General features: G+C 41.7%; 1 protein-coding gene across 3 annotated transcripts; it reads right to left on the reverse strand.

The window, feature by feature from the left end:
- Window positions 1–581: 581 nt before the first annotated feature.
- On the reverse strand, window positions 582–11,926 carry NEK3 (NIMA related kinase 3). Of its 3 annotated transcripts, none has more exons than XM_035110233.3 (14): window positions 11,810–11,926; window positions 9,798–9,999; window positions 8,760–8,867; window positions 8,495–8,592; window positions 7,961–8,044; window positions 7,062–7,129; window positions 6,860–6,946; window positions 6,701–6,755; window positions 5,821–6,021; window positions 5,295–5,385; window positions 3,877–4,017; window positions 3,220–3,354; window positions 1,969–2,089; window positions 582–875 (listed from the first exon to the last, which is right to left on the reverse strand). In XM_035110233.3, the coding sequence occupies exons 3-14, from the start codon at window positions 8,800–8,802 to the stop codon at window positions 803–805; spliced, it is 1,197 nt and encodes a 398-aa protein (XP_034966124.3). In that variant the 5' UTR covers window positions 8,803–8,867; window positions 9,798–9,999; window positions 11,810–11,926; the 3' UTR covers window positions 582–802. The 3 variants fall into 3 exon arrangements, with proteins under 3 accessions (XP_034966124.3, XP_034966122.3, XP_088523284.1); XM_035110231.3 differs by having other exon boundaries at window positions 8,760–8,853; window positions 11,810–11,914; XM_088667158.1 differs by lacking the exons at window positions 8,495–8,592; window positions 8,760–8,867; window positions 9,798–9,999; window positions 11,810–11,926 and adding an exon at window positions 8,315–8,474.
- Between the last annotated feature and the right edge of the window lie 3,077 nt (window positions 11,927–15,003).

Genomic DNA, 15,003 nt, shown 5'->3' on the forward strand with positions numbered 1-15,003 from the left:
ATAACTTCCTTGAACCGACAAACAGGGCAAGCAGATGCATGTGTGCTTTGAAGTAAGCCTCACTGAGGTTACAGTAAAAAAAAGTTTAGGCACATGTACCTGTGAACAGAAAGGGAGTTTGAAAGTTGTGTTTATCCTTCCATTGGTCTAGTTCTCAAATAAATTTCAGTTCCAATAGAGCCTTTCCCAAGAACTTAGTAAACAGGTTGTAGTAGATGGTGTTCTGTGTTCAACTAAATTTTATGCAGAATTGTTTCATTGAAAGTAACGGACCTAACTTAGTCATGTTCCTTAATTTTACTAGGTCCGCTTTGAGTAAAACTTGGTTGAATACCACCCAGTGTTTTTGGCACCTTAAGAAAGGCATTATAAATGTACAGGGTTAACTCAGCTAGAAGGCTAAAATTGCCTTTACCAGCTTGTGCATTTGAATTACTATTTGGATTATTTATTACATTTATATAGGACCCTTCATCCAAAGATCACAGGGTGGTTTACAGTAGAAAAACACAAACTACATAACACAGTAACAAACAAACACAAAAAAACACCCCACCTTTATATAGGAAACAACACCTTAGGAAGATGAATGTTCACATTTATTCTGAAAGTGCTATACTTCTCTACCACTCCAAAATACAAAAGCTTAGCCAGTACACTGGTGTCCAAAGAATTTCATCCAGAATCACTGTAGCTAGTATGCTAATGGAGAACTTTCAAATTGTTGAGCAACATTTTTTGCATCAAGACATTTGGTTATCTGATGGTACCAAATTCTTCACTTCCTCCATTATTCAATTATTTATTCACTCTCCATTTTGGTCATCCTTTTTAATTCAAAAAGCCAGTCTGGATCATCATCTGCTTCGAAATCCCTACAAAATGAAAGCAAAAGAGCCAAATTTTAACATGGTTTTTAAAAAATAATCGGACTAAAGAAATGGAAGGGCCTCTACTTTCCTGCAATGAACTCCAAGTGTCCACGTAAGATATTCTACCCATAAAAACAGTCCTGTAGATTCTACTATTTTTCCAGAACAATCTGTTCTGCTGTCCAATCAAAGTTATTTTTCTAGATATCCAAACTTAAGCTGTTTTAATTCAGTACGAATACCAGGACCCTCTTGATGTAGATGGACTCCAAATCCCGCCAGTCCCAGCCAACATGGACAAAGATCGGCCATGATGGAAGTTGTAGAGGAAGTATCTATCTTTGGTGTACACAGCACTTCTTTAATAAGGACTTGAGAGGCTTGGGTGGGTTTTTTTTTCTTCCTCAACACAGTGTTTTAGATTTTTGAAATTACTATGATGTCCTCCACTTAAATATTCCTAGTTCCTCCTTCACAAAACACTCATGTATCTCATATCAGCTTTATCATTCTGTTCTGAATATTCTTCAATATGTTTCTAGACATAGAACGTAACTTGCAAATGGCTGACACTTCTCTCCACCACTGGCATATTTGGATTCTAGAGACTACATGAACCGGTGGCCATGTAACAAACATACCGTAGATTTACATGACCCATAGCTTCCTGTACTGACAATTCATTCTAAAATATCCCCTAAGTTCCAGAAGTGACTTAACAAATGGAGAGGGAGACTGCAATTAGAAGGCAGGATCTAAAACAGGCATCCCCAAACTGCAGCCCTCCAGATGTTTTGGCCTACAACTCTCATGATCCCTAGCTAACAGGACCAGTGGTCGGGGAAGATGGGAATTGTAATCCAAAACAACTGGAGGGCCGAAGTTTGGGGATGTCTGATCTAAAGTTTCACATGCAGAAACTCCTCAAGATGGTGCTTCTTAACACTGCTGCAACTTCAAAAGCAAGTGATGTTAGAAAATGACACAAAACTATAGATAGTTGGGTTTTAAATAAGGAATGTTTCTTTTGGAGCTGTTGTTTCAAGATATAAAAAAACCTCCAAGAATAAAGCTTTCAAATTGTATTTGAACATACGTGTCCTCGTCATCTGATCTAGGTTCAAGTCTCTCTGCATCCTCCATAATAGTTTCACCATCTGGTTCATCAGATGTTTTCATATCTTCAGTAAGTGGTCCTCTCAGGAGGTCACTAGAGCCTTTAAAATCAGCAAAATGAAAACAGGAATTATCAGTCCTGTCCCAATGATTAAACAGCTTCAGTATTAAGTTCAATATAAGAACAATGTATTTTACTCCATCATTACTTCCTGTTTCATTTCATTTCCTGTTTTGTTCATGTAAAAGTCTATCTCATTAAGAGGTGAAAGCTTGCGTCAATGACAAAGAAACCTCTGTTGCTTTCCCCCTCTTTATAACCATTATCCGAGATTTCTTCTTTTGGGTTGTATCCAAAAGGTTGTGCCATATGTGCAAGGATTTTTGCAATGAAACTTTCCGTCCCCCATCTCTTCTTGCACACCCCTTGCATACCAGCTCAGAGCCTAGGGATTGCCGATTAGAAGGTCAGTGGTTCGAATCCCCGCAATGGGGTGAGCTCCTGTTGCTTGGTCCCAGCTCCTGCCAACCTAGCAGTTCAAAAGTACGTCAAAGTGCAAGTAGATAAATAGGTACCTCTGTGGCAGGAAGGTAAACAGCATTTCCATGCACTGCTCTGGTTTCACCAGAAGCGGCTTAGTCATGCTGGCCACATGACCCATAAAAACTGTCTGCAGACAAACGCTGGCTCCCTCGGCCAGTAAAGCGAGATGAGCGCTGCAACCCCAGAGTCGTCTGTGACTGGACTTAAGGGTCAGGGGTCCCTTTACCTTTACCTTTACCAGGGAGGCAGAGAGAGGTAAAATTCCTTACACAAGAAGTCTTTATGTGATTGGATACAACCCTTTATTTTTAAATATTCACCATTACATTCATAGACCTATTCGCCACCGGCACTAGACTGATCTTGTCTAATTTTGCCTTGTAATTTTTTTTAAGCTTAAGGCAAAGCCCCCTATACTGCGGTTCTGAAGAGCCTAACAACCAGCTGGCTGTCAGGTACTTGGGAAGAGGATACACAAGCGACTCTGACAGGTGGGCAGGGCATATAATGCCAGGTGAATTGACAAGTGGCTTGTCCAGCCCACCTGTCGAAGTTGAACTGTGGGAGTGGGAGAACAGACAGCAATCCGGTCCACCAGGCCTAAAAGGTTCCTCATCCTTGATCGATGGATTGGGGCCCTGACCAGCAAATTAACCCAAATTAACCCCTGCCACCATTATGATTTACCTCCTTTGCAGATTGTGTATGTTTTAAAAGCTAAGCTAACATCAGCATTGCGAAGAATATTCATCAAGGTTTCAGGAGGCTCCTTGGTCCACTGCTTTCGTGTGACATTTTCATCATATCTTCTTACGTCACCACCTTTTCACACAAATAATAAGACATGACAATGTTGGGACAGTAACCCACATCAAGTTGCCAAAAATAAAAGTAACCATTTAGAGAAAAGACCACCGAGCAGCTCACAGGCTGCCCACCCCTGGTTTAAAGGGCAGCAAGTGTGTGAAATTACTGAACTGGAATTCACTGATTGGTCTGTCAGAGTTTCATCAGGCATTAATGGCGATTTAGGTTGGCTGACTTGCAGCAAACAGTACCTCACAAGTGGTGCCATGCAAATGGAGAGCTAGCCTACGAAGGCTGGATGTGCCTGGCTCCTCGCGATTGAAAAATTAAAACAGTTGCTACTGATCGGTACAGAATCTCAAGGAGGAATTAAACACTGCACTAATTAGATGGTTTCATGAGGCAAGCAGAAATGGACTCTAATTTGGGATTATTTGGGGTAGAATCTGAAATAATTTGATAGGAATACCATATTTAATAGCAACTGTTATTTCTAACAGCAAATAACGCAAACAAATATACTGAATCTTATCTTACTTGTATCCTCCTTGGTTATAATACTGGAAGTAAGTAAAGATGCATTTTCCAGAATTTTGATGACACTACTGGATCTTCCCTTTTCCCACTGTTGTCTGTGAGGGTTTTGTAAAACAGCTTCCAGGGAGGCCTCATCCTTCCCTAGTGAAATGTTTTATTAAAATCCATTAGGAGCGTTTACAGTTGTCCCCCCCCCCAATATATTTCCTTAACACAGGATTCCAGATATTGTATCATCTGACCAAAGTTATAGTGTATATTTTTATTTGGAAATTAAAAACACACACACATCATAATACTTTAAATTCAGTCTTCCCTGCAGTATATTTCTTGTATTTGGCACTGCTGGCAAGACTGCTCACAAAATTCTCAGCACAATTCTTTGCATGTCTACTCAAAAGTAAGACCCATTCCGTTCAATGGAACTTACTCCCAGGGAAGTATGTATAGGATTGTAGTCTCAGAGAAGTAATTTATGACCACTAAGGTACCGTGTTTCTCATATTATAAGTCATGTCTTATAATCTTTTTTTCTCAAGAAAATAAGCCGGGGGGTGTCTTATTATTTTTTTAAAAAATTACAGTATGGTACCTCCCCTGTCCGGCGCCCGGAACTGGCTGCTGCTGCGCTGCTGGGCGCGTTGTCGGCGCTTCAGCAGGGCACGCTGCTGGGTCCCGCCGGGTCGGGGCTTCACACGGCGCGCGCTGAGGCTCTTGCCGGATCCCGGCTCGGAGCAGCGCGCGCTGCGGCTCTTGCTGCGTCCCGCAGCGCCAGCGCCAAGCGCCAACCCAGCAGCGGGACCGGCGGGACCTGCAGCGCGCGCGACAGGAAGAGGAGGGACCAGCGAGTGGCAGCCGCGGCGGCCAATGAAGGCTCGGCCGGGTGTTTTTTGTCGTTGTAGCTGCGTCCCGCTGCGTCCCTCCTCTTCCTGTCGCGGCTCGGCGCCCGGAACTGGCGGCTGCTGCGCGCGTTGTCGGCGCTTCAGCAGGGCACGCTGCTGGGTCCCGCCGGGTCGGGGCTCCACGCGGCGCGCGCTGAGGCTCTTGCCGGGTCTCGCCGCCGGGTCGGGGCTCGGAGCAGCGCGCGCTGCGGCTCTTGCTGCGTCCCGCCGCCGGGTCAGCGCTTGGCGCGGTGCATGCTGCTGGACATTTTGGAGGGGCAGCAGCAGCCGATTCCGGGCGCTTACAGGCATCTTCCTCTTCCATGGCGCCATCCAGACCTGCTCCCACCACTACGGCTTATTTTTGGGGTATGTCTTATATTTCTTCAACTCAGGAAAATCCTGCCATGGCTTATTTTGTAGGGATGACTTAAAATATGAGAAACACGTAAGCCCCATGATAACCATGTCAGAATTTAACTCAAATGTTAGTTAATAGATCACTTTAGAATTTCATGGTTGTTTATTTATCCTCACCTGCTTTCTGCAATCCAATTTCACAGAAACCCTTGGCAATGGCCTCTGATTCTGAATCATAACTCTTGCTCCTTGCATGTTTTGCTTGCTCCTTTAAAGGGTTGAAGAATAATATTCATAATTGAACAAAATGCACTAGGTATCTTTATTTTGCTATCTGAAGTGAACAAATATCTTAGCATACTTGTGAACAACTGCTCCACAATTGTATTTCATGCTACGAAAGAGAATCCTAGTTTCTGACAAAAAGTCCAAACTCCTTGGTGTAATTAACTTAAAAAGTAATGGAAAATGTGGTGTATGCCACAGTGATCATTCGAAAAGGAGAGCCCAAAGATAATCACTTGGGAACAACGTCAATCCTCCACTTATATGGTGAATGCATTAAAATAAAAAACAATCCATATTTATGTACACACACACACACACACATAATTAAATAATAATCTCATTGAAACCATAATACTAAAAGATAATTTTCTGTCTATAAAAATGTATGCTCAGTTTTCTAAAGTCGAAGTAGTACCTCTGCTGAAGCAAGATTTCTAATACACTTTGCCAGACAGCTTCTTGCAAGAATTGTGGTAGCTGATGGACGGTTCTTGGGATTCTTTTTAAACATTTGTTTTATCAAATACTGAAGTTCGTAAGTATAATGAGGTGGAAGTGGATTGTAGTATCCTTTACATATCTTAAGGATAAGATGTTTCCAACTATTGGCCTGAAACTAAATTGAACAGATATGGGGGGGGGGGAGAGCAGATGATTTAACTTGCATTAAATATTTACTGTACTAAAATGCCTCATAGATCTAGCTGCCGTATACAAATTAATCATAATCTTCATACAAATGCATGCAAAAGACCTGGCGCTACATTCTACGTAAACTGACCAGTCTACAAATCTTCAGAAATAGCATTCTTTGAGTCTGCTGTTAGGGGAGCTGTGCATTGTATTTTGGAACAGCAATAAATATCATTTTATTTTTTTATTTTTTGACATTAATACCAGCCCTAAGACTGGCATTCCCGCACCCCCACCCCTTTTTAGGAGAACAGCCTGCGACAGAGAAGCCATCACAGTGGTGAGAGCACTCAGCAGAGCTGAATACAAGACTATTACTTACACCATTACAGCACTCCTAAAAACACATATTGTACGCTCTATTGATCACAGTCTGAATACATACGGATAGGATTGCACTGTAAATGCCCCCCCCCCAAAAAAACTCTATTTGCAGCATATCATAAATAGTCCCTACAATATTAACGGCATGCGTGCAATTACATCAAGCCACAAAAGTATTTGTGAAGATTTAAGGGAAGGGTCAATTCTCACATTGCCTTTTTAGAAACTGACCTTGAATCAGTTCCTGGAAGTAATACAACATAAGGAAAGGTACTTACTGGATGTTTAAGAGTGCACAGCTCATATAGAATGCATCCCAGCGACCATATATCACTGGAAAGACAGGTTTGAAGAGTGATATTAGCTTAAGGCAGGAGGGGGGGGGGAACCACCCAATATTAAAATAAGCGCTCTTAGAAATTCTGATTAATTATTACCTTTTATTGTTGTAGGGTGTGTTTTCCCAAATTTCTGGAGGCACATAATAAGGGGTTCCCACATAGGAACAAGCATATGCCTCTGGGCTGCTCAAAAAAGAGAGAAACAAACACAAGTAATATTAGGAAGAGACTAACATTTCTACAACAGATAGCAACAAATTTTTATAAAATTCCCAGCCTCAGTATGATATGGACTTGCCTGGAAAGAAGAAGTGCAGACCCAAAATCTCCCAGTTTTATTTTCCCATTTTGTGTGAGGAATATGTTCTGCGTTACGAAATAGGAAAAAGAGTTCATTTACACACAGAGAGAGAGACAGAGAGAGAGAGAGACTGAGACTGAGACTTATCACTCTCCATGCCAGTGTCTGTATTATTAAACCAGAAGTGAATCAGCACTCTGCTGTAAGATTAGTTGGGATTCTACGGTCCCTGAGGAGCAAAGGCCAAACGAACACCAACAGCATTAGAAAAAAGCTGACACACAGAATTAGCTGTTATTTATGGAATAAATACCACGCCTATTAAATGTTTTCATCAATTTTGTAGACCCCATGTAGGATTGCAATGGAAGCTTCTCTCCCAGGGCTAACAACAGCTTGGAGGAGGACGTACGTGGGGTTAAGTCATCTCTCTAATTAAATCAGGTACACATCTGCAGGAGCACCCTACTTCACAGAATTATATTCCCAATAAAATGGAATCCACAACATGGCACCCATTTGGCCGTGGACTCTCTTGGCATCAAATGCCATGGGATAAGCCCTTCTTAATGAAGAAAGGCAAGATAGAAGTATTTATAAGCCGACAAGTAAAGAAATACAAAACCACCGAATTTTACGAAAGACCTAGCCTTAGGATTTTTGTATTTCTAAGTATGAAAGGACTGGTGGTAATTTTCTAATAACAGTTATTCCCCTGCCGGTAACTCATACATCTGTTTGGCTTGGCTATTTCATTTAACATACTGCTATTATTTTCTGCCTTATACACATCATGACTGTGACCAATACCCATTAATAGTTGTTTGTGTTGTTTCATGTTATTATTAATAAAAATATTTTATATTAAAAACCGTCATTAAGTGGGTTCCACTTGCCTTTGATTTGATGTCTCTGTGCAATACACGCTTGTCATGAATGTATTTCAGACCCAGGCATATCTGTGCAAACCAATTAAGTATCTGTGGGGAGAGAAGAAAATGAAATGACACATGGGCTTGCACAATCGTGAATAAGACAAAGGAAACTAGAGGACAAATATTAGAGCAAGGACTATAGAAGCTGGGCAAGAAAAATTCTTAATTATTTTGTTTCTCTGTTCTAAAACTATGCATCTCTATCTCATACTTTTAAAAAATTCACTTCTCTTTTGGCATATGGAATAACGTCTAACATGGAAAAGCAGCATATTAAGTTTAACTAACCAACTAACGAGATCAGCGATGGCGAACCTGTTTGGCAAGGCTGCTGCAAGTATGAGAGAATGCCATTGTTTTTTGATCCAGGCTGAACTGTAGATCTAATTCCAATTCTACGCCAGGGTGCAGAAGCTCATTAGAAGCCTAAACCAGGGCAGAAAATGAATATATCCAAATGGTGCTCAGTTATAACCCGATGTATTGTATTCTTACCGTATCTTCAGGAAACAACTTTCCTTTCTGAAGTTTAATCTTTTGCAATAGATCTCCATCGTCACAATATTCCATCACTATGTAAAGATGTCCATCAGCTAATGTACAGAGAATTTAAGATTTATTAGTAGAGATACCATTATGCAAAATATATTACTATTATGCTATTTTTTTTAAGGCAGCGCCAATAGGACAGGTACAAAGAAAGGTCTAGTTCTGCAAAATTAGTAATACTAAAAAACTGTTTTTAAACATCCATATTTACCTTCAAACGATTCCAAATAGGCGACAATATTTGGATGCTTCATTTTAGCTAATAAAATAGATTCATTCCAGGACTTCTCTGCACCAAAGACAGACTACAAATATATTGCTAGTTAGTAAATAAAAATATATAGTTATTGCAATAATGAAGGAACAAATTAAGATATCTAGAAAACATTCATCAGACTACAATTTCTTTTAATGTTTAATCATAGGCCAGCACTGCTGAGCTCTCTGACCATGGAAATATTTCCAATTAGAGATCTGTAACAGCTTCAACCCAAGTGGTTATTGTAGGAGATATAACAGTTAGGTTTAGTCTGCTGGAGTAAGAGACTTAAGAGAAATTGTGTACCATAAATATTCCTGCACGGTGGAAATGGGTACAACTGAAATAATTTAATAATTTATATTAAAATAGTTTTTAAAGTGTAGAAAGGAGGTTACAATACGCACTAATTAAATGGGCAAGCGATTTAAAGGCAAAATATATAATCTCTACAATATAGTCCAATAACCCAAAAACCTTCCACAAAATAAAGGTCCTGCTGATCTTTGAATTGTGGCCCCAATCCAGCTAAAGTTAGCCGTAACTGAAACAACAGCACAACTAACCTGAAACAAATGGCACATTGATGAGATAAGGCTGCAATCCTAACCTGACTGCAATCCTAACCTGACACCTGTGAGTTAGCCCCACTGAATTCAACAGGACTGACTTCTGAATAGATATGGTTGAGATTGTGCTGTCAGCATTTACCGTATTGCAGTCAAAACCACGGCTAACTGCAGCTGGATCAGTATATGTTAAATATAGTGCAGACAGTTTACATTAAATACTATTTTGTATTTTCTAAGAATTTACTAGGCCTGTAGGGATATTATATTGGGGTTTTCCTCACTTCCAGAGACAGAATGTTACCTATCTGGCATGTGGAAAATCCAGTTAGAGTTCCCATGTTTTCACCTCTTTAGCACAAGCTAAGAATATTTTTTTAAAAAACAAAACAGGTTCTGATAGCATTTGGATAAAAGTTACCTTAGGAAGCCTTATTTCCTTCATTGCATATTTCTGATTTTTGTTTTTATGACAGACCAAAAGAACTCTCCCAAATGATCCTTCTCCAAGTATCGCCAGCACACTGTATTTCTCCATGGTTACCAAATTGCTTTACTGTTTGCAGGCTTCTCTACAGATCTTTGACAGACTGCACTTTCCCCTTCCTCTTCAGAACCGTCTCCTTGAAAGCAGTAAAATAGTAAACATATTAGACTTGATTCCTTTATGAAACTACAGTAGTCAATCGCTCCTGATGTTGAAACCCTGCTCAACTTTCTTGCCAACTCCCATGCTGAATATTAATACCATGTTGAATATTAATATTATTGATTATTAATATTACCCTTGTGAATATTAAATACATTAAAATATGTATACAAGCAACTCCCCATTTACGTGCATTCAAACCATGCTCACCTGCATTGCCGTGAACTCAGAATGGCATGAAAAGGGGCAATAATGGCCATAAAAGAGCACGGAAACGGCAAAAATGGAGTGAAAAGTGTCTAGCAGTCCCAGGAGCCTTTGCAAATGCAATCCCAGGAGCCCTTGCAAAAACCTTTGAGGCCTGTGGAGAGCGGGAGTTTGAGCAAGGAGGTTTGCAGGCAATTGTGGTGTTTGCACGCTTTTTCAATTGTGTTCCAAATAGACGCGGTGTCACTTAAACGTGCAATGCCTTGGAACGTAACCCCCTTGGGGTTCCTTCAAACTCTACAATTCTATGCTTCTGTGATCTGAACTCTGAATGTGTTTAAATGCTAAGGTTGATTCATTTTACTTTACATGATCTACACCCAGGGAAGAAAGAGGTGTGTGAACTTTCCTAGCAAGTGCTGGTCCGGCTGCATTAGAATTTTTAATGGAAGGGCACTTTCTACTTTAGACTCTCAGAAAACATTTCTTCACCTTACATGGAACCTAAAATGACTACAAAATTATCATTTCCTAAAATGAGCAATCAAACAAAAATAAAATTGAAAGCAGCTCTTGTTGAAGCTTACTCAGGAGTAAAGTTACACATCAAAACTCCCTGAAAGGGTTTTCACAGAACCAAGAAAGGGTGGGTGGGAAAAAGTCTCAGACAAAAAAAAATCATTTAAAAAGGAAATCAGAGGGTCTTGACTGATCTTATGGAAATGTAGTCTTTTAATGATCCTGTGAACAAATAAATCCAATTCAAAACCTGACCTCAGATAGACAACTGATGCACATGGAAGCTCTACTTTAGACAAACTAGTTGCTTTTACTAGAAGGGATGCTCATTTCCCCTTTGTTCATACAGTCATCATACTTCTTTGGATTCCTTTGTGTTCCAATAATATATCGCCTACTTTTTATGCCCTTTACGAATAAATGTGTTGAGCTGAGTATTTGTGTTTGTATGTATATGCTAACACGCTGTGTGTGTGTGTGTGTGCGCGCGCGCGCGCGTGTGACCCTGGTGGCAGAAAGCGGAGTTTCGGCCCTGCAAATATGTGTGAATGTTTTAAACTAAAAAAAATCTCTAAAAGATCACAAGTCTTGTCCTATATATTAGATTTCCGAAAGAAAAGAATGTACTGTATATGTGAGGATTGGGGAAAGGGGACTACAGTATTTGGGTGGAAGGGCTTGTCGCCGCCCTTTGGCGCCTCCCGTGTAAAAACAATGTTCCGCGTGTCCGTCTGTTCGCGCGTTGCGCACAAGACACGACTCTTTTAAAAAAATAAAATACTCTCACAGCCCTCCGGAACGGATCTCATGCAACGGCTTTGTTGCTGGGCTGGGCTGAGTCTGGCCAGCGTCCTGTTCCGCTTTGGGGAAGGAGAAAAGCAAAGAGCGGCGCGGACAAAGGAGGAGAAACTTCCATCATCCGCTTTGCAGAGGGAGAGGAGCGAGCCAAACAACGCCGCGCTCCCTCCTCGGGAGTCGGGGAAAATGTGGGTTTTTGCATCCGGAGGCGTTGCAACAAGGCTCCTCGCGCCTACGACCCCGCGAGCGCCTTCACCTACCGGGACTTTGCAAGCCCTTTGCCCGCCCGGCTTGGGCTGCGAAGAGAAGGAAGGTCCTCCCGCGCCCACCCTCCTCCGGCAGGGCGCGGCTTGGCTTGGCCAAAGGGCAGGGCGGGCGGAGCTTTTCCTTTCCTTTTTTTTTCAGGCGCAGCAATCCCTAGGCAGTATATAAGCTAAACAAGCTATAGCTTAGGGCCCTACTCTCTTGGGCACCCCCAAAAAACATTTAAAGGAAAAAAAACCTGAATGTACATTTCCAAAATAAAAGATAAAAAACAAATAAAATAAAACCTACATACATCAACAGTGTTTTGTGTTGTGTAGGCTCCGATGATGTAAGTCATGGGCCCCTGCCTGCTCCCTAAAATATTTTAAATATCACATTTGCTCATTTCTATATACTCTATAGAGTTCCTACATTCTGCATGGACTTTTCAACAATTGCTTTGATAAAATACATATTTTGTTATGTGCAAATGGCTTTAGGTCCTTAAATTACCATATAGCAGCATATTTTCAACACAAAACGGCCACAATTGGTTGTTGACAAAGGACAGCTGGACATATAAAAGGCCCCATTACCTTCAGTAGCTTAGGGCCTCATCAAACCTAAATCCGACCCTGTCTAGACGAGTGATGGGCAACCTTTTGAGCTTGGTGTGTCAAAATTCGCAAAAAAACGAGCATAACTCGGGTGCTGCTGACCAAAGTTTTGGAGGTTTTTTGGGGGTGCAAAAGTTGCTTTTCTTTGGGGGGGGTGCCTCAAAGCTGCTGCGCTTTTTTGGGGGGGAAAGAGAACAGAAATAAATGACGAATAATACCTTCGCTGGAACTAACACGCAGCATTGACAGAGTCTGCCAAAGCGCCAAAAAACCCAGCACAGAACGGGTTAAAAAACGAACACTGTTACACCAATCATCGTCTGCCAAAGCGCCAGAAAGAAAGAACACAGAAAGGGTTAAAAACAAATCTCTGGCTACCAGCAACAACAACAAAAAGGGATCCGGGGTTTTGACAGTTTGACAGTGGAGACAAGGAGACAAGCTGTAGTGAGGAGCAAGAGAACAAATTGGGGGGGGGGAGGACGGACAACAACAACAGCGCGAAAGGGCTGTGTGCCAGCAGTGAGGGCTCTGCGTGTCACGTCTGACACACGCGTCATAGGTTTGCCATCACTGCCCTAGACCTTGCCTTCCTTCTGCCTTTTGTCTGCCACATTTCATTGAAACTCTACTCCAGGGGTCAGCAACCTTTTTCAGCTGTGGGCCGGTCCACTGTCCCTCAGACCATGTGGTGGGCCGGGCTATATTTTGAAGAAAAAAATGAACGAATTCCTATGCCCCACAAATAACCCAGAGATGCATTTTAAATAAAATCACACATTGTACTCATAAAAAAAAACCAGGCAGGCCCCACAAATAACCCAGAGATGCATTTTGAATAGAAGGGCACATTCTACTCAAGTAAAAACACGCTGATTCCCAGACCATCTGCAGGCCGGATTGAGGCTATTGGGCCACATCCGGCCCACGAGCCTTAGGTTGCCTACCCCTGCGGCCTACTCAGTATTGATCTGGAACAGATTCCAAGGTATAGTTAGCAGAGTAAAAACTTAAACACGTCGCAGGATTCCCCCAAAATAGACCAGAGGCCATTGTATTTCATCCAGCAGAGCTTTACTGCTACTGAAGACAAATGAGCATAATGGTCACAAATCCAATACATTCAGGATTTGGCACTGTCCATAAGAAATCCAGTTGCAGCAGACTTAAACTTACGATAACTTATAAGTCCTCTAAACCTTAACACTAAGCATACTGTGTATAGAACACCACACCAGAAAGAAGAGAGAAAGAGAAAGTGAAAAACAGGCTCCTTCTGGCACTACTTTTATAGTCCACCATGACCTTGACAGAAAGAGATAACAGAACCAGTTTAAACCAGCTGTACTCAGCTTCTCTGAAGGAATAACCCAATTGGTATAAGTAAAAAAAAACCCTGCTCCTTTTCCCTTATGGGGTACCCAACAGCCCATATAAAGTCCTTTTGTAGGTTCTCTATCGGTAGGAGAAAATAACAGAGACCAACCAGAGAATATTGAGAAGCAAAGCAGCTAGTAAGCCGGATCTTTATTAATTGTTGCAACAGGGTGCTCCCCCAAATGCAGGATGAGGAGGACCCCAAGCCATGCATGCAAGCCCTTATATAGACATTTTAAATTTCCCACCCTGGAGTCCAAGACCACCCCCAGAAACATCATACCTATGTCACAGAAAAGGTGGTCTACAACATAAATCTGAGTGCCTTGTTTTTACCCTGTCTGCCAGGTTACCTGTTAATGGTCACTTGACTGAATTACCTGGGGAGCCTGGCCATTCTTTTGTAATGATAATACTTAATTCCTGAGCCCGGGTCACAGGCTCACAGTATTCACACATTAAATGTGCCCTTAAGGCAGGATTTGTGAGGACAGAGACAATGGGGAGGTTTCTGCATTTCCTTCTACCTTGTAGAGAAATATTTGAGGTGACTGAAAGGGTCAAAAAGGCTTTAGGACTTTTCTTGTGGGTTTTGGACATGTGGTTTATATATTTATGTGTTTACTTAGTACATTTATGAACATTTATTATGTATATATAAGACCTAAAAATTCTTATAACAACTCAGCTTCTCTCAAGGAACAACCCAAACATCATGAACCTTCTTGAATTAATTAGAATGGGATCAACACTTTCTGCAATAAGAAATGCAAAGTGACACCACTTTCTCCTCCAACTCCCAGGACGGAACATAGGAAGTTGCCTTACACCAAGTCAGGCTATTGGTCTGTCTAGCTCATAGGTAGGCAACGTTCTACGAACTGAGCCACCCGCTTGGCAAGTCCCCGCGTGCTGTGCTAAACCGGCGCAGTGTGGTGTGGGGACTCACTGAGCGGCGCCGGAAATCGCGTCTGCACATGTCCAGACACTGAAAATCGCTTCTGCGAAATTGTTATTATTGGCTGTTGTGAAAAGCCCTATTCTGTTTGTTTTCTCCTCCTTGGCAATGCTGCGGCCTATTGAAAAAGCTGGGCCTTGTTGCTGCAAAAGGAGTTTTCAGTTGGTTGCTGTGGAATTTTGTGATGTCATCTGGCAGTGCAGCTTTGGAGGCAGCAGCGAGTGATCTGCCTTTCTATTGGATGCTGCTGGAGTCT

The sequence above is a fragment of the Zootoca vivipara genome, chromosome 3 (genome assembly GCF_965207765.1).
Source record: "Zootoca vivipara chromosome 3, rZooViv2.hap1.1, whole genome shotgun sequence".
Taxonomy (NCBI): domain Eukaryota; kingdom Metazoa; phylum Chordata; class Lepidosauria; order Squamata; family Lacertidae; genus Zootoca; species Zootoca vivipara.